Raw genomic sequence first — 20,706 nt, 5'->3', positions numbered from 1 at the left:
GACGACGATGACTCAATGTTAGTGCTCCTTAGGATTATTATCTTTCTGGTACGAAAGAAATCGTGAAGGGGAGAAACTATATAATGGGGATATTGTAGGGCGTGAAACATTTCTTTTTTCTTTTTTTTTCTTTCAATGATACGAACAGAGCGCGACGATAAGACGACATCGATTAGTTTTACTGCTTTTATCAAGGAGGCACCTCCTCGTTGTCCTTGGAAGGGAAGAAAAAAGAAAAAGAAACTATTGCAAAGTTGAAATTATTGTCGTATTACGAAATACGTAATATCGACATATGTACATACATAAGTCATAATTGTACAAATATTACCGTTCCTTGTTATTGCATAACATACATACTTGCGTATCAACAATTTACATATTTATAGATCGAAATGATGCAATGAATCGAACGTTCCTCCTTTCGTAAAATCTATGATGATGATCGTGTCGAATTGTGTACATAACTCCGACATTTCTACTTGTTATTTCTCACGACGCGGAAATATCAGGTTTGCCTGTTCGTTCTTCTTTTCTTTGTTCTTTATCTTTACTGTAAAGTACTGACAGTAAGATTAAGTCGTTTTAAAATAACTTTGTGAGGTTTTTTTAGAAGGAAAAATAGGTAATTGTATTTGATTTTTTCGAAAGGAAAATTTTCAATATATATAAAAACTTCTGTTTTGTGTATAAAAAATTGTGAATGCGTGTAAAAAGAAAATGTTCGTAAAAAAGTAAAAAGAAAAACGAATTAAGAAAAAATCACTGGGAAAGGTCAAGGTGTGTTATTGAGTATTTAACGCGATCAATGAAAGAGATTCATGTACAATAGGTATATAATACATTTACGCAACGTGACACGATGCTGTCAAAAGCAGATTGTATTTTGATTGGCAGCTTTGTTATTTTTCATACAATCGATTTTACATTTTTGTTCGACGTAGATATTTTCGTTGACAGTTGATTTGAATGTATCATTCCTGGCTCGATGGGTGTTTCGCTGTGAAGTATTTTATTTTCGTGTATCGATTTTAGTAAAAGACAAAAAGAGATAACAGAAGAGAGAGAGAGAGAGAGAGAGAGAGAGAGAGATCGAAAGAATATTAAAAATTGTAAGATTAACGATTGTTTGTTATTTTATATTTTAATGAATACAATTACAGATCAGCTTGACAAAATTTTATTTCTAACGAACATTATATTTACAAATAACATATGTGTGAACGATATAATGATGCGTGTATGTGTATACAAACAGGTACGTGGATATACAAATAAGATCTCACAATTTTGTTGGCATTGTCTTAGCAGAATATAAATTATTCGAAGAATTAGCAGAATTTTTTTTTAACATCAACTAAGAAGACTTTCCTGAGTCTCTTTGAGCTCGGAATTAGTTTCGCACGGTCAAGTGCCGCCTGTATAAGTACCACCTGTTACCTTCGAAGCGAAACACCCGCTCCAATTAAGGGAATGACCTTTTTTATCTCTATTCTCGTACCGTGACGAAAGGGAAACTGCAAGTTAAATATTTTCAATCCCTTTTTTTCCATCTACCCTACTGCTCGTGTTTTGTATTTCAGAGAACACGATAAACGTCCATAGTTTGATGGACTCTAATACCTTTTATGAAAAGGGACAGTTTGATACACAATAGAATCGATCAGAACGATACCGAAAGTTGATCTATTCAATCTCGTGAGAAATCGAGTTACCCTCGAGAAAAATCGTTAAGGTTTATATCGATCCGATCTTGTTATTCGAATGATAATTCCTATCGCGTGTTTCCCCCGGATAAAGTTGCGAATTTGTAATTAGTACGGCGAAATGCATTCATGCGGTAAATAGAGTTGGAAAACCTCCATGGAATTAATACCTTACTAAACGCAACAATGTTCTAATGTACTATTCTTGCGGTCATTGTACACTTATATAGTTATATTGTAAAGTGATATTGGGAAATTTAATCGTTGAAACTATGTCACAGATAAGCTATTATTATCCAGACAAATAGACTTACACATCGTAGGGACGTTTATTTCTAACTACATTCTATTATCCCAAGGGAAGTGGCAATAAAAATGTTATACCATAAAAATATCTTGTAGGATACCCATCTTTTTGAAATCGATTTAAACATGTATTTCTTTTGACGATGACGCATCGTCGAACAAATGCATGCGTGTATTCTTGTTAGGAATAAAAATGGATCGATCGATCCTTGTTGTTATAATTGGATTTGTAAAATTTTTGAAAAGAACGTTGACTTTTTGCCAATTTATTATATAATCGACATCCGAGATCAAGTAGTCGCAATATTCTTGTTTTATTTTAATACGTGGTACGATTTTTATTCTTTTTTTTTTCTCATTTTTTCTTCCGTGTTTTTTTTTTTTATCGATCACATTTGATAGCAAACTATCACAAATTACAATTAGTGCGATAAGTGCATAAACGCAGAGAGGATGTCGGGGCCGATAAAGAGATGACCGAGTATAATTCTGGATAATGTCCAATGCTTAGTCTTAGCTGTGCTCGAAGTAAACGTAGTTGCCTAAAATATTAAACTAGGTCAGTAAATGAGAAAATCTAAACCGACGTCGCGAAATATTCAAATTATCATTAGATTGAAATTTCAATATTTAACTAATAATAAAAATGTATCGTTTGTTATCAAACGCTCATAAATAATAAATTGTGTTAGATATACATCTTTCTACATAAATATTATACACACACACACACGCAGAGAGAGAGAGAGAGAGCGAGAGAGAGAGAGAGAGAGAGAGAGAGAGAGAGAGTGAGAGAGAGAGAGACGTTTCGTACATTTACACGATGTTTTAATTCTCGGAGAGGTTTGATCACGAAAATCCGGTTTTTAATTAATAAAAGAACACAGAGAAAATTATCGCGATCGCGTGAACGGTAAATATGGCGGAACATATTCGCAGGAAAAGTTCGCAGAAAAATAATAAAATAATCTAAAGAAAATAATGATCGTGTCCTAGTAATATATCTTATATGAGCTAGCGTCCAATAACGAAGCGTACGATGCGATCGTTATGGGAGTGTACTTTATTAATAACCACTGCCCACTCGTATGTCCAGGTGATAGACTTCGGCTCGAGTTGCTACGAGAACCGGCGCGTCTACACGTATATACAAAGCCGCTTCTACCGGGCCCCGGAGGTGATCCTTGGCGCTGGATACGGCATGCCGATCGACATGTGGAGTCTAGGCTGCATTCTCGCGGAACTATTCACTGGGATCCCGCTGTTGCCGGGTGAAGATGAGGCGGATCAACTGGCGTGCATAATCGAACTTCTAGGTATGCCGCCAGCCTACTTGCTAGAAAATGCAAAGCGCCGTCGAAATTTCATCAGTTCGAAAGGTTATCCGAGGTACTGTACGGTGACGACGCTGTCAGACGGTACAGCGCGTTTCGGTGGTGGCCTATCGAGGAGAGGAAAACTCCGTGGGCCACCAGGTTCGAGAGAATGGAAACGGGCATTGAAAGGCTGTGACGATCTCATGTTCATCGATTTCATAAGGGGTTGCCTCGAGTGGGATCCGAAACTAAGGATGACACCCAGGATGGCACTCAGGCATGCTTGGCTACGACGTAGATTACCGAAGCCACCCTCGGAAAAGATCAACGACGATTACTTTCCTCCACCACGAACGTCCGTTACTGGTTTGAGAACGCCAGCCTCTTCCGGTAGCAAGACCACCACCACGGTTACCACCACTACCATCAACACCACAGCCATAAATACGGCCACTACCACGACTACTACTGCCGTCGCTGCTGTAGCGGCCACTGCTAGGAGCAATACCCTTCAGTCGACGAACGTCAACGCTGCAGCGACCAGAAACAAAGTGCGACAAAAACCGCAGCCTCAACAGCAGCAGCAACAGCAACAGCAACAGCAACAACAACAATTGAATGATTTCTATTGTCGCAGATCGACTATACACTCGAGGCATCCCCAGTCGGGTATTTTTGGCAATACGACGTCCGTTCAAACTACGGTTCATGCAATCTCCTCGAATCATCAGCCGAGTCTTAGCAGTCATCAGTCCTTGAATTCGGTCGGTACTGCTGGATCTCAACAGCAACAACACGGTGCCAGTCATCAATTGCAACAGCAGCAGCAACATCAAAGCAACGGATCGTCGCATGGATCATCTTCTCATGGATCTTCCTCCCATGGATCCTCTTCTCACGACAGCCATAGTTCGCACGGTCCTTCGAGTGCTTTGAGTCGCGTGATATTAAGTAAAGAGTTCATCGAGGAACTCAGACGATACGCCGAAATATGAGGACGTCGGCTCACACGTGTGCCACTGCCGTCATGCTCGTTAATAACTTCGGGTAGGGTTGACCTTGGAAACCGTGCGCAGACGGTAACGTTGACGTCAAGGTGAACGAGGAAGGGTCGTGAAATCGAAAGGTTAACGATCCTTCCAAGCTTTGCCAGAATACAAACACTTTGTGCGATGAATGACCTCGCCCTATACGTTCTAGGCGAGTGTCTACAGAGATAAGTGATTACGAGAGAGATTGACCTACATTCGAACCTTTTTAGACCTATTTCGTTTCTTTTATTATCATTACTTTTATTTTATTTTATTTTATTTTATTTTTTTTTTGTTAATTCGATCCGTAGGAAATTGGTCTTCAACCGGATGTGTAATAACGCTGCATTTTATCGATGTCGTAATTCGATTTTTAATTGTGACGCTGAATTCATCGTATCGTTAAGGCAGAAAATTTAATTTTAATAGATGTATAAATACGTGATATTCGTCGGAGTGACTAGTCTATCCCTAGCTCTTATCCACGAAAGCACGACTCTCTTTCTCTTTTTAGCATCGTATCGTATGCTAGTGCTCAGTTTTCTTTTGTTCAGCCGCCGAACGTTTGCTCCTGCTGTCATTGTTGGGATCCTTTGTAAAGATTGTTATTCACTAGCTGGAAGGCCGCCGTAGGCGCATAAATACATGCATACGCATTGCCGTGGTGAATTGGTATCGTGCGAAACCTCATTTGTATCGACATTTATTACATTGTCTTGACTTTGAGGTTATTGTGCCAGGGAAGTCAGGGAATGCGAAGGGTTCGCAAGCGTGTATAACATCGTCGATGAATCGATCGGGTAGACTCGATTGAAAGGGTTTCTAACACTGTGAATGTATAGTATAGCAAATTGTACAATGAATTTCTTCTGGCGTGTATCATTAAATCTGACTGGTTAAATTTGTGTCAGGAGAAATACTCATCTGAATTAAATTCTACAATATTCTGTATCATTTAACTGTTTTCTTTAAGGAATCTCGCGTGACGGGTATCATAAAGAAGGTTAAATTTTCCCATGAAACTTCAACTTTTCTACTTATCGATCGGAGACACTTGACCTTTTTAATTTGCATATCGGAGAATATCATTGAACACGAGGAAAAGTTAGAAGCATTTCCCTTTGAATATTTTTCAATCGACAATATATAATTGTGTATATTGTATTGTAGATATAGCTATATATTTATATTATATATTTATAATATATTGGCGAAAGGAAATTATGAAAATATGAGAGTTTTTAACGATATATATAATTTATTTGTACAAATGTAAGAGAAAGTTGTATGTGTGTTATATTACATAATTTTCACGAGAAATTATTTTTCACGAAAATTTTATTGAATTTTCGAATTTTTTAATAAACTTCTTTATTTTTATCGAGCACATCGAGATAAGTAGTTCACGTTCGAGGTGCTTTTTAAATGATTATTCGCGCGTAACAAGTGAGCCATTTTATAACCATATAATCGAACGAGAGCTCAATTCATATGCAATATTTATTATACGTATACATGTTGCACGAGTAAAAGCGATGAACGAATATTCATCGCGGCATGTTTGTAAATTATAAATGCTCGAGTGCACGTATACATATACACATTGAGTCGATTTCATTCTAGCCCTTGCATTATCAGTTGTACACGCTTCCGCTTAACGAAAACGTATAAGTGATGATTACTTTAATTAAAAGCAAAAAATTATTCTCAAAGACTTTGAAAATGCGATACAAACGATAATTAACGCATCGGCGTTAATGGAAAATAAAAAAAAAAAAGAAAGTAAAACCGTGTTCCATACATCTTTTTCTTGATAATACTCGTTCATGAAAAAATATTTAAAAAAAAAAAGAAAAAAAAATAGAAAAAAAAAAAGAACAGAAACGTTTCGACGATACCATTCAGCAGGTTCAATCGAAAAGCTTTGTTCGTTTGAAAGATCATTTTGTTGGCAATATTTTTTTCTTTCCTAATTATCTTTTACGATTTGATACGATGTTGTATTACGTCTGAAATTCATCGAAATTATTTGCTTTTTGACGTTCCTCTTGGTGAAATGTAGATCAAGCGTATTCTGATAATATTTATAATAACATCGTCGAAATGAATGCTTTCAAAGAGTTATTTTGTATGATTAGCAATGACAGCAACGAGCAACGAGGCAATCAAAGGAACGGAGTGATATTCGGTTGTCGAAAGTTGATACCGAACAGGATAACGTTATGTGATATGGAATTTAAGCCGTACTGTCATTTATATTGGTAAAGAAGATACACACACATATATATACACGTATATATATGAGTTGTATGTATATATATATATATTATCAGATAAAAAAAGAAATAAAAATATAAGTTATATCGCGCTATAACGCTAATTATAAAAAGCTGCAAAAATTTAATAACGTATTATTATGTGCATATGTAGCGAGAAAGAGTAGAAAGCTGCCATCGTGGTTACGAGAAAAATATATAAAATGTGGTATTCGTAAAACGTTGCACTAACTCGTTGATCATTTCGAGCATTCTTCCTTACGAACTGTATTATCGTATCCGCGCTTTTTCATCTTTCATGATTCGTCGTGCGCAAAAAAAAAAGGGAAAAGAAAATTAATTGGTCGGTAAATATTAATCGTCCACGTTAAGTTCCCAAGAGAAACGTAAAATGGGGGTGGGTTGTAGGAACAAATGGATCGGTTATGGTGACACGAGGATACTTTGACAAGCATTTAAATAAGTAGGTATATAGTTTTCTGTAATTTGCGTGATGACGTCTGTCAAGGATCGATCGACATGCCACTGCCAATAACTTCTTTTATAAGTTTATCGCTCGAATTTTTTTTTGTTTTTGTTTTATATATATATATATAATTTATATATATATATATATATATATATATATATATATATATGGGCGCTTATCTTATTTACGTGCCTAGTCCCTTCGTCATTCTTCAAGATCACCTTGAGTTACGTCAGAGCGAAGTACAGCGGTACACCAATATCACGCATCACACACACACACACACATACACTATACAGATACACACACAAGCATTTTCCTTTCGAGACTTTTACGGATTTTCGAAAGTCGTGTTTCTCCAAATGCGATCCCAATCAATAAAATATTACTACGAACTCGAAAGTGCGTAAAGAGTGTGATATAAGTACGTACGTATGCATTTACACGTACAGATATACAAACAGATATACACGTATCCAAGATTTATTTATATACAAAAATATTATGTAAGCATTTATTGGCAGAATCGCGAGGAAGAGAGTTAATTATTACTTATCATCAGAACTCCGTTGCTTGTAATACTATTATTATTATTATTATTAATATTAATGTTATTATTATTATTATTATTCATATTATTACTATTATTATTAATATTACTATCATCATGATCATTACTATTATTATATTAATACTGTGATTAACGTTAGGGACTTCGTTGTTTACCACCTTCAACCTTGGTTTCTCAAACATCAACGCGCTGATTATCATTGCCGATATATATATATATGATCTCTATGTATATTATATATATATATATATATATATATAGATATATATATATATAAATATATGTATATGATCTCTCTTTCATCTCTCTCTTTTTCTCTTTTTCTATTTACCTATTCCTTTTTTTGGGGTCGTTTTTTCTTATTTTGAAACCCTTAAATGATTTCCTTACTCTAACAAATTGCTATTTTTATATATATATATATATATAATATATATATAAAAGAGAAATCGAAAAGAGAAAAAAAAAAGGATAAGTTCTCTCGTGCAACGCGTTACGACGCCAAATAAGGTATAATAAATGATAGCTTTAGGCGTAAATATCGTACGATGTATAAGAGCAGACGATTTCAAGGTCGGGAGGACTCCTACTCAAGGTAAACGAGGGTGTTCGTGTTACGATTGTCTGGTAGTCGCTCGCCGTCCGCCTTTCCATAAGAAGCGTACGAACGTTGTACGTCAACTAAGTGCGTCTGCGTACGTGCGTGCGTGCTCTCGTTGCACTTATGTACATCTCCTTTTCTATCTTTACGCCATGTTCCTTGCATCTTCGTGCATAGAAAAGAGAGAGAGAGAGAGAGAGAGAGAAAGGGAAGGAAACTAGATCATTCAAAAGCACGTCAATTCCATTTTAATTTATCACCGATTTAACATTACCACGATTCACGTTGAATTCCTTTCTCACTAAACCGGAAATGAAATCTTCATTCCTCAAGTAATCGCATGCAAATTTCTTTTCCTTTTTCCTTCCATTGTTCAACCATTTCTCTCTCTCTCTTTCTTTCTCTCTCTCTCTCTCTCTCTTTCTCCCTCTTTTTTTCTTTTTTTTCTTTTTTCTTTCTCCATACGATCGAACGTACAATAATTCTCGGAATCTTTTACCAACGGGCTTTGCACTCGAAGGACCTCGAAGTCCTTCATTTATCTTGATATCGAAAATCTTCTTAGAGGTAGAGTGTATATAATTACAGGTATGAAGCTGTCCGAACCGTGAGGAATTTCTTTTTTTGTCTTTTTTCTTTTCTTCGTTTTTGTTTTTCTTTTCTTTTCTTTTCTTTCCTTTTTTTTTTTTGCTTTTAATCTCCGTTTTCGAAATATATTTCGTACTTTCGCACGAGAGACCTTTATGAAGCGAAACGCGGTCATAATTTTTCGATCCGCGAAACGGCCTTTCTCCTTTCGCGAATTTTTTCATGCTCGTAGTAGAAAAAAAGAAAATGCAATTATAAAAAATGCAATTATAAATTTCATATATGAGAGAGAAGAGAGAAAAAGAAAGAAAGAAAGAAAGAACGAAAGAAAGACGTACTAAGATCTTTTTACTTCGATTGATTCGCAACGAAGCGAAGCAAATAGAAAAAGAAAAGTCCGCTCTGCGTTCAGTTTGTTGCTTTCGAATGTAAGAAATGTGATAAAATCTTGTTTCGTTTCGTATCAGAATCTTTTTTTTTTTTTTTTTTTATTATTTCTTTTTGTCCCCCTTCTTTTTTATTTTATTTTATTTCACTTTTATTTCCCCTTCCACGATTTCTTTTATCGCAGTACTCCCGTACAGAAAAGGATACTTACCGTTTAAAAGATCGAAGAAACGCGATAAAAGCAGCATACGTAATTGCAAATCTTTTCCACCGATCGACGGAGAAAGAAAAATTCGATAAATGATGAACGAATCGACGCGAAAAAGCATTTTATCTGGATACATCTCGTTGTAATCGTGAATGCTATGAAACATCGTTGATAATAAAATAATCTAGAAGACGTAACAAAAAAAAAAAAAAATAATAAAAAGGAAAAAAAAAAGAAAAATAAGAAAGATATATTATAGTGGGATCAGACATCAAGAGAGTTGTTTTAAGAGAGAGCTGTAAAAAATAATTTGCCTTTCGAAAAATAATTCAATTGGTATTGTGATTAAATTATATAGAAGTTAATAATAAGCTCGCGATAATTTTATATATACGTGAAAATATATACATACATACATATATACATACATACATACATACATACATACATAGATACATACGTACGTACGTACACGTATACATACATACCTATATAAAAATATACATACCTACGTACATACATACATATGTAGGATTACGTATTTAAGCTCGCGGTAAAAAGAGAAAGCTCCATACGTCGCGAGCAAGTAAGTCAAATGAAAATAAGAATAGAGGAGTATAATATACCCTATGCTTTATAAAACAACGCAGAACTAAAAGGAAAACTAGCCGTACAACGTTTTCCCCACGTTGTACCAATGACAAGACTATTGATGTTACTAAAACTCGGAAGTAAGAAACAGAATAAAGATATCCCGGTCGATCACGCATACGTATGTATATTACGTTTTAGCTAGTTACACGATAGTCTTATATGATAACTATGTGAATAAGAGTGATAGAATTCGAGGGAGAGAGAAAGTGAAACGTCGATATGAAAAATACGAGAGAGAGAGAGAAAGAAAGAAAGAAAGAAAGAAAGAGAAAGTAAAATAAAGCGCGATAGAGAAAACGAGAGACTGTAACACGTTTCTATATAGTAATTATGTATATGTACAATGCGATAAGGCGTTTGTATGATAATTAAGAATTTCGTAATTATTCGCTAGGAATAAAAATTGTGGCGCGTTATATAGACGACGTATATATACATATACATAAACACATAAGTAAAATATATGTGGCGAGGTGCTTCAAAGTTCGTTGAACGCGCCCCTTTGCCTTGTGAACTTGCTCCTAATCTCGTCGTAATGTCGATCAATCGACGAAATCCTTCTCCTTCATTTCTCTAAGTCAGGTCGAAGAGAATTTTCTATGTGAGAGCGCGTGTTTGTATGTATGATGTATGTATGTATGTATGTATGTATGTATGATCTGTGTGCCTGTCTGCTATCTGTTGTGTATCTTCGTCATGTTGCTTGGATCGATCGATGGCCGATTCGATCGTTGTCCTTTGTTAGTTCATTTTACGATGTATGAGATCGATATACGTACGTACGTATATACATGTATACATACAAAGAAACAACAAACGAACAAATAAACATACATACATAAATGCATACATATAACATACATACATATATACATACACATATACATACGTATATAACTTATTCAGGTATAGAATCTTTATACCCAGATTCGTATTCGGCACAAAGTGAACGAACGAAAGTACTCGAAATGTTTTGTAAGTAGGATGATCAAAAAGAAAAGGAGAAAGAGAGAGAGAGAGAGAGAGAGAGAGAGAGAGAGAAAAGGAAAATAAAAATGTAGAAAGAATCGGAGTATTATACCGATCGATTCTTTTTGACGATAACGAGAACGTTCGATTTCTTCTTTTTTTGCTAAATAGCTATGAATACACATTTTACCTCTCGTGTTCCTTCGCTTTCGGAGATAGAACATCTATCGATTTGTACGCGACATCGCTTATATATACATATATACATACATACATACATAGATACATATAATGAAATATTTGTACGTTATTACTCGTCAAGCCGTTCCTCCGACACTGTGCATTTCATTGGCCCGCGTATCACCTTTTACCGTTTTTCTCGTTATATCGAATCGATATATATGTATATGTACACACACATATATATATATATATATCGAAACTTTGTATATATCATTTTTATCCCTGTGGTTGAGAGTAGTTACTATTCGATGAGTGGTATGTAAGTACGTTCTTACCGGCGCAAAATACTTAAAGTAAAACTCATTCACAGGATCCAATGACAATACATCAAAGTTATTAAAATCTTTGTATTTTTTCGTTTTTCTTGGGATCGTGTACTTACTTACAAAGAACACGATACGTACATACATACATACATACACACATATATACATACATGAATAAGATAAACATTCCGATAAAATTCACAGTGCACGAATATGTCGGTTTTATTTGCGTTCGATCGTCGTGCAATAGCGTGTATATATGTAGTTACATAGATGCATATGTGTAGTATGTCTCTATGGAAAATCTGTATTTAAACGAAAAAGAAAAAGTTAGTAAAGAGGAGGAAGAAACGAAAGAAGAAAAGGGAAATAAGCATGCTGCCACTTGTAATTTCGCAACACTCGCACGAACGTTTGTAATGTTGAAGAAGAAGAGGAGGAAGAAGAAGGAAAAAAAAACGAAACGAAACGAAACGAAACGAAACGAAACAATACAAAAAAAGAAACAGAAAGAGAAGAATTATTCTACAAAAGGAAAAAGTACAAGACGCGTCTCTCACACATAAACAATACGTTACGATGTATTGAATATAGTCTGTATACACATATTCTATACATAACACGGATCATTACGGATACAAACATTTAACCTTTAAGGAATATTTACTGATACACAGGTTTCTTCGGTCACTGCGTGTATACAAGCCCTAATCGCCATTTTGCTGAAACGTTATCGTTTGACTTCCTACGATAACGTTTTTGTATATCCTAGTTTTTTAATCGATCTAATGGCGACAAACAACTTTTCCTACAATTTTCACTGTAAAATCATTGGGAAAATTCATTCGCTCTCATCGCCATAGCCGCTGCAAACGACAACGAAAAATGTTTCGCAAAAAGAAAATCCTTCGTACGAACGTCCTTCCTCGTTTTTCGTGCACGCACATACACATACCTACACACGTACATGCATACCTACATACATACATATTTTATTAAATTATTTGTATTTCTTGCGTTCTCGTATTACATTTTTTATTATACTTATTATATTAGGTTTAATGTTTAATTAAAAACAAATGCTTTTCTCAAAGCATCGATATCTCTTCGTGCAATTTATATTTTATTAATAGTCGGAAATCGATTGCAGCGGCAATAATTCCGAAATCGAAGGAAGAGATACACACAGACACACACACATACACACGTCCATCGTCATCATCGTCATCGTCATCGTCACCATCACTCTGCTCCTCCAAAAAATATTATTTACGAGCTAAGTTCTTAAGATTATCTTGATAACTCTCTTCCTTTATTTCCTTTTATTTTATTTTATTTTATTTTTTTTATTTTCTTTTATTGTATTTTCTTTCTTTTTTTCTTTCGTCTTTTTTATTTAAGTGACAATGCAAAGTTTGATCTCTTACTCTGGTACATACACACGTCATTATTATATATAAGTATTAATTAGGAATGTTATTAATCAGGCAAAACGGAGCTAAATGCTGTCGTTGCGTTTGATTTTAAACCGTACATTTGCTTTCCTTGCGAAAACGATCATGAGAGAACTGTGTCGTTTATGTCGATCTTCAGCGTCCAGATTGTAATATCTTAATATGTATGTATCGTTCGAAGGATCGACACGAGTAAGAATGCGTACTAAAAGAAAATGCAAACAAAATAATTCTCTCCGGAACACAGACAGTAAGCCTTTATTTCATTAACTTGTAAAGCGTTCTCGCCAGGCGCCATCGAGCGAAAACGCGAATATCTCTGAATTTTCTTTTTTCTTGTTTTTTTTTTTTCTTTTTAAAGGAACTGCGCTCCGACTTGATTAAGAAACGAAATATAAATGCTGCTTATGACAGTTTGAAAAAAAAAAACAAAACAAAATAAAAAAGAAAAAAAATATTAAATATTTCAAACACCAATGCCTTAAGTTCTTTGAGCGTTTGTCCTATCCGCTCTCACGTTGTAATTTGTTAAAAGAGAAAGACCGAAATCCGATTATCGAAATAAAAGAGAGAGGGAGAAAGAGAAGAGAAAAATGATTCGAGACGTGTTTTCATTGATAATGGAGATGTGTAAAATATTATGACGAAGTGTCCGATGCTTTTGAAATTTTTGTGAATGACGAGCCGAATTCAATCGAATTGACGAATTGAAGTCGAACTCGTACAGTGATGATCGAATACATATTAAAATAATTGTTAAAAACATGCAAGAACTGTTTGTTCTATTGCCTAAAAGCATACTGCTTTCGCTCTGCATATTGTATTATTCCTTTTTTTTTTTAAATTCAAACTATATTAGTTATCTATTTTTTTTTTTTTTTTATGAAATGTGCAATGGTCGATATCTCCAGACATCGAAAAAAAAATGTGTTAGCTAACAGGTGGTCTCACTTTAGAATGACATTGTTCGATAGAAACTTCGTCGATCGATGATTCGATTAAAGAGTAATATTAAAAACGATTGTTTTATATCGATGGTTGAAATGACTTTAACTCATAAAAGCTAGCAGAGGAAATGATAAAAAGAAATAATACGAATGTAAAAATTATTATTATTATCATTATTATTATTTAAAATTTAGATGAAAAAATATGAGAAATTAATCAGCGTTTGAAGAGAAAAAAAGAAAATCAGTGTTAACTATCATCAATTAAAAATTTAATTTATTAAAAGAATGGTCACCCCGTGGAGTGAAATTTCATATCCGATGATAATTTTTAAAGGTTAATAATCCTTGATATTCGCGTCGAATAAACATCCATCTCTCACTTTTCCCTACTTTTTGCTGCTTTTTCGCACGAAAATACGTAACTCGAGTCGACGATGATCTCTCTGGGCGCATTAGTGTGTAAATAACTGGATAATAATTATGGCCGCTTAACGCGCGAAATGCGCTCTGCGAAGAGATCGTTGGATAAAATGTTCCTTCGAAATCGAGGTCATAAATTCTATTGCCGTGTTATATCCACGAAGAGAATTCATTTTTACATTTAAAAAGAATTTCTCTTCTCGTTTCGTTCATTTCTTCGAATTTTATTTCTTACGAAATTTAAAATCCTTTTGTTTAAGAAGAAGAACGATGTTCAAACTTTGGCGCGCAAACTTTTGAACAAACGTCGAAGCAGGTAAAGTAATAATAGTTAAATAATAGCAAATACGAAGGAAAAGTTTTAACAATTTATTACATTACCAGGTAAAATTTTCTACGTTGTATATAAATGTTAAACAAATGATTATTATATTATTATACGTGAGCCTTTGTGTAGCTGGTATAATGGAAAATTTTCAAAAAATTTCTATTGGATCAGGCTGCAATTATCTGGCAACCGACTTTTCCGGGTCGGATGTATTTTTAATCCTTCCATCGAGATGTGGTTTACGACTCTGACGTCAAACAGCCAAAGCGTGGATGATTTGCACACGGATACTTCGGCAAATCGCCAATACAAAGATCGATCGATCACGATGAGTCTCTAGTTGCTTTTTGACGGATTAAAGTAAATAACATCGTCTTTTTTTTTTCAACAGATCGTCCGAATCTATTGTCCTTTCGATCGTCCTTATCTACTAATTTATACCTTAATTTTTTATTCTCGAATGATTATCGAGCGAATATGTCGTTAAATTTCTTTTAAAAAAATTCGATTGTTCGATCAGTTGACCTAATTCTATGTATGAATTTAAAACGTTATATTTTACGTCTTCCTTCACACGAGAGAGACAAGACTCGAGTTCTCGCTCGAACAATGATCCCGAAATGTTTCCGTACTCGTCGGTGGGTAAACCGGTCTTTTAAGAGGCGAGCAAGGAGATCGAACCCATGACACTGTTCCTGTCTCTTGGTACCGACCACTTATTTTCGGTTCGTACGAATTCAATGGCAAGCGACGTTGGCCATTTGCCAATGGTGCCTCGACTAACTGCCGTTGTTCTATCTTTTAAATAGTCGTCTATCCCGTTAAAGTTTCTTTGAACTTTACCAACGAAGTGACGATGTACGGAAGAAATATGATTTGGCTGTAATGAGTCACACTAATGGATACGTGTAATATTTTCCACTGACGAGGAACCTTAACAGATCTCCATTTTACGAGTGATTAATATGTACCTAATCTCACAGATTGTATGTTAGAACCTTTTTTTCTCTAATAAATTTGCAAATAATTATTCGAACTTTTTTTACTATTGAAAGGAAAGAAGAAAATATTCTTTATTTAAGTAAGAAGAAAAAATAATAATACGACGACTATTATTAATCAATCTAATAGTTGCATAATAAACAGAAATTGTATTGCGTTTTGGATTTACTTTCGTAAAAACATATCGATCGATTAAGTTTCAAATAAATAGTAATGAAATCTAACGCACCGTGGCGCTTCTGTCGCCAAATGTATTCTATGACGCCATGAACGTATCTTGATGTTCTCGATCTATTGAACGTTTCATATATCGTCTAGTTTATTAGGAATTTATTAAGAATACGAGAACATTGTTAAAAATAAAACAATGTTTATTATTGGGATGTGTCACTTAATAATTTTTTTATATTAGATGAAAAATTATCGACGATTGTTTTTGTAACGTGCTCATTGGTTATTTCCTTAGTCCGTATATAATAAAGACCAATAAGAAAACGCAAAATTTTCTGTTGGGTTATGATACATTCGAATTATTGTCACGTGATTGTTTTAAAGTGATTTTATTTATTTTAAACGTTTGTTACAATTAGATAAATATCAAACGAATATATTTTTTGTCAATATAGATAAAAATAAGTTTTTCATACCTCGTCTAATATTTTTACGATTTAATTTTTCTTAAGCTAACGAGAGTCTTACATCTAAGCAATCGTAAAGTGATTGTTTAAAACGTTTGGAAGTTATCAAAACTACTTGTTCAGTCTTTTCGAAAATTTAATACCCATACGCTTTGTAATTCTCTCTCTCTATTTCTCTCTTTATTAAATCAGTATTTCAAAATTGTTAACAACATTAAATTATAAACATTCTGTGTGTTGTTTGTGTGTTTTAAAGTTTAATGTGCGAAGAAGAATGTGTTAGAAATTCATGGAGTTAACAAATCTAATTAAATATAAAAATGATCGCAGTATTAATTGTTATTTATATACATGGTTCATTAGCACTAGAAGGAAGCGAAGTTCTAAAAAATCTAGGAAAAAAACAGTACACATTGTTAACAAGTATGTCACATGATTTTTTCTAAACTTTATAAATATATTCTTAAATAAATTTTTTTTACAGCTAAATCATCTTTATCACAACATGGATTATGTTGGTATAATGCACTTAAATCAATAAAAAATAGTTGTGAAAATTTAAATGATAATGAACATTCTCTCTTAGCTTTAAAATTAGCTAATTGTTTTTTAGAAGATTCTGGTCATACCTCTTACGATTGTCATTTGAGTGTATCAGAAGATATTCGAAAGTAATTTCTTAATATATGTATATATATATTCCAAGCATATTTAATAATTTTTATAACTTCTTTTTTAGAGAGTGTATTAATCAAATGTCAGATAGAGCATTCAATGTATATAATGAATTTTATACACATACAACACATATTTGTTTTTTTTTAAATTATGAAGCATGGCAAGTAGAAACTGACAATACCATTAAATCGTGAGTATTTAATATATAAAATTGTTTCTTTGTAATGTTTATTTAAAGTAAATATAATTTTTAATATAGATTATATAAAGTTTCTTCTCAAATGAAGGAACAGTTATTAGAGGCATCAGAATTGCAAAGTGCAATGCTGAAGAGTCAAAAAGAAGGATTAAAAATTCAAAATGAAATTTTAGATCATGGTAAAGAACTTGGAAATGTATTAAAATCTTCATCTGAAACTGTAAATGATATGGTTATGGAATTTAAGTATGTTACAATAGAATTAAATCAATAATATTATTGAAAGATCTAAAATATTTAAATATATCAATGCAATCCTTGTTATATTTTAGAGAATCAGCAAAAGATCAGAAGGAATTACTCTATGAGATTTTTTCTTATATACGTACTTTTCAAAATTGGATTATTGGAGAAGTATCTTGGTTCCAATCAATTATTTATTATACTATCAGTTGTATTCTCTGTGCATTGTTTAGTTCAGCTAGAAGAACTGCAGATGCGCGTGTTGCACTTTTTACAATTCTAAGTTTAAACATTACAATAGAAAGAATGTTAGTTCAATATTATGACAACACTGTACATCATTCTACACATGACAAGGTAAAAGTTACAAACTTTTTGAAAAGTTAATCATCATATCAGTTGGATGATATCTGTTTAATAATATATGTACATATTCTATAATTTTTTTTAGGTAGAAATAATATATGTGACTTGGTCAATAAGAAAAATATGTTTAACATTATGTGCAGTTACGTTACTGTATACATATTACTGTTATAAAGACAAGCAATTAGAAAGTTTTCATGCTCTTAGACGAATAGAAAATCGATTAAATAGAATGCAAATAATTACACCTACTAATGGTAATCAGGCCTATAATAAGCCTATTCGTAAGTTTTCTTATTTTTATAAGTATTTCTTATTGTAAAAGTGTATTTTTTGATAGTAATTATATTTTACAGGTCATTCTGAAAGATTAGCTATTAAACGTTTGCATGCTGCTTCTGTGAAAGAGCATGATTCAAATTGTTTTACATTAAATAAATAAATTGATTCATATATATGTATATATCTTTTTTGAAATTAATATCTTTTTTAATATTATTATTTAATATAAGAAATGGAAATATGTATAATACAATTTTTATAATTAATATTTCTGAATTTTTTTCTAAAATTAATAATAGATTTTGGGAATTATTTTAGAAAGCTATAATATATACAAAAATGTATATATCCTGATTTATTTCTAAATATTTATTTGATACTTAATGAACATAAATACAACTATAATTATTGCGTAGGAAATAAATTTAATAAATGGGAGATTTGTTTAGAAGAATGAACTTTTGAATTAGGAACAGGCATTGTTTGTGACCGTAGAGTTTTCATGTCTCTACTCAATTTTGCAAATTTTTTGTTACATTGTTCGAACGATGCAAGTTCTTTTGTGCAATCAAAATTATTGAACTCTTTTTCTCTAAGACAAGTTAAAAGTATTGTCAACTCGTGTAAACAACCTTTACCTGCGAAAATAATAAGTTATTATTAAATTATCATAAAATATATTGAAAAATCATACATATATAAATAAAAATATATATGTATATAAATCATACCTGGTATATCACTTCCTTTATGAGATACACGATTACTTAATACTAAAGGTTTAAGAACTTTAAACGGAACTTTTTTCTCAGATTGAGGACGCCGTCCGTTAAAATAAGGAAGAGTGAATCTCATTTTTATATTATATTTGAATAATTTTTTCAATTACAAAGAATTGAGGTTATATTCTTGTAATACCTGTAAACACATTAATAGGGAAATTAGTAATATTCAAATATCATTTATTAACATTTATAGAAAAAAAAAATTCTTTTTATGATGTAATAATCCAATAGAATTTGATATGTTATACATACAAATATAATAAGTACAAAAAATCAAAGTGTATTGTGAAAATTCTTTGGATACTAGATGGCGCCTATGACGTAATTACAACGTGAACAAATCAAAAGTATCATAAATCGATTAAAAATTTTATCGATTATTGATAAAATAAAAATACAAGTTTAATTCGATTTTACAATTACTTATATTAACGATTTGAAAAGAACAAGAGATCACAGAACAATAAATACAAGTCACGTGAATTTTAATATTGAGACAAGATTTTATTTATTCAGCAATATATATTCTACAATATAATGTAAATATTTTTAAGCTAATTGCGTTTAATATCGTATATGACAATTACATTACTTTAAAAAATATTAAAAAATCTTTTGTTTTTTTTTTAAACGATTCGTAGTTACTTCTACTGCCGATGGCGCTGCAATCAGTTTTTGATATATAATCGGTAACTTAAATCTGTTCATCCTTTTGTTTTATAATGTTTTACGTCAACAATCGGTACAGGTATAATTCTTGAACGATTTTAACAAACGGCATTTCACTTTAAAGATGAAAGTTCAAGCGAGAACGTGGCTTTTTCAAACTTTTCAAAAAACTTTATTTTCTTTGAAAAAAATCGTGTCAAAAAATAATATTTTTCGCGACAATAATTTACGGATAAAAATAAAACTTTTTAGAAGATTCTAAAAAGCCGTGTCCTCGCTTAAAACTTCATCTTCAAAACAAGGTCTTATTCATCAAAATCTTTCAAGAATTATGTTTGCTCCTGCTGTTGACGTAAATGCTGATTTTGATATTTTTCGCGAAAAAAAATTTCTTATAGTGGCGCCCCTGGAACTTTGTGGCAAAAGAAAAGAAGTAGCTAACTTCACTACTGATTTTCATATAAATGCTAGAGTGATATATAGTTTGTTTCCGTCAAGTACACGATTGCTTCCTTTTTTGGTGTGTATAAATCGACATTCAGATTTTTTAATTCATTCCAAACGCAAGGAAACGCATTTCGTCATGCTCATACGAAGGACACTTCTTCAGCATTTATTCAGGTATTTTAATAAGATTTCAATCGATAAATCTATGATAAAAATAAGATTCAATTGTTCATGCTAATGGGAATTAATAAGGAATAATTTTTTAAATATTTAAACGATCCTTAATGTATATAGAATATAATAAACTAATATTTAAATAATAGTACATATAATAATAGTCAACGTTACAAGATACGGAACATGTGTTAAAGTATAAGCTATTCAAATTTATAAACCGATATAATAGTCATGACGATTAGAGTATTTCCCGCTTGTGCTTGTAGTTCATATTTTGTCCATACCTGTCGCTGAAATCACACATGCTTCCAGCAAAAGGTGATGAACTGGTTTTGAGAGCTTCGCGGAATGTATAATATTGAAAAGAGGTCTCTGAGAGAAATCATTTCTATTATGAACTGTTTGGTTAGGTGACGAAAATGATAACAATTATAATCTCTTGTTACCAACTTACAATTTCTAAATATTTACATTCTT

At 32.6% G+C, this 20,706-nt stretch overlaps 3 protein-coding genes across 4 annotated transcripts in view; 2 read left to right on the top strand and 1 right to left on the bottom strand.

The window, feature by feature from the left end:
• The window catches only part of LOC127066105 (dual specificity tyrosine-phosphorylation-regulated kinase 2-like), a 29,595-nt gene extending 18,372 nt beyond the window's left edge, over positions 1 to 11,223 (top strand). The window contains exons 2-3 of one of the 2 annotated variants that reach the window (XM_050999429.1): positions 3,109 to 3,879; positions 3,966 to 4,214. In XM_050999429.1, coding sequence (XP_050855386.1) covers positions 3,109 to 3,879; positions 3,966 to 4,070 — 876 coding nt within the window. In that variant the 3' untranslated portion in view covers positions 4,071 to 4,214. Of the gene's footprint in view, positions 1 to 3,108 lie in introns of both variants that reach the window. The other variant, XM_050999428.1, reaches the window with a different exon arrangement.
• Positions 11,224 to 14,062: 2,839 nt separating this feature from the next.
• Positions 14,063 to 18,545, top strand: LOC127066112 (uncharacterized). The gene is made up of 7 exons (XM_050999447.1): positions 14,063 to 16,806; positions 16,868 to 17,054; positions 17,123 to 17,251; positions 17,321 to 17,506; positions 17,593 to 17,860; positions 17,955 to 18,153; positions 18,226 to 18,545. The coding sequence occupies exons 1-7, from the start codon at positions 16,704 to 16,706 to the stop codon at positions 18,309 to 18,311; spliced, it is 1,158 nt and encodes a 385-aa protein (XP_050855404.1). The 5' UTR covers positions 14,063 to 16,703; the 3' UTR covers positions 18,312 to 18,545.
• An 11-nt stretch (positions 18,546 to 18,556) lies between these two features.
• Positions 18,557 to 19,006, bottom strand: LOC127066209 (coiled-coil-helix-coiled-coil-helix domain-containing protein 1). The gene is made up of 2 exons (XM_050999636.1): positions 18,883 to 19,006; positions 18,557 to 18,789 (listed from the first exon to the last, which is right to left on the bottom strand). The coding sequence occupies exons 1-2, from the start codon at positions 19,004 to 19,006 to the stop codon at positions 18,557 to 18,559; spliced, it is 357 nt and encodes a 118-aa protein (XP_050855593.1).
• Positions 19,007 to 20,706: the final 1,700 nt, after the last annotated feature.

The sequence above is a fragment of the Vespula vulgaris genome, chromosome 9, assembly GCF_905475345.1.
Source record: "Vespula vulgaris chromosome 9, iyVesVulg1.1, whole genome shotgun sequence".
In the NCBI taxonomy this organism is placed as follows: Eukaryota; Metazoa; Arthropoda; class Insecta; order Hymenoptera; family Vespidae; genus Vespula; species Vespula vulgaris.
The sequence above is the reverse complement of the archived record's forward strand: the minus strand, read 5'-3'. Positions and strand labels throughout refer to the sequence as shown.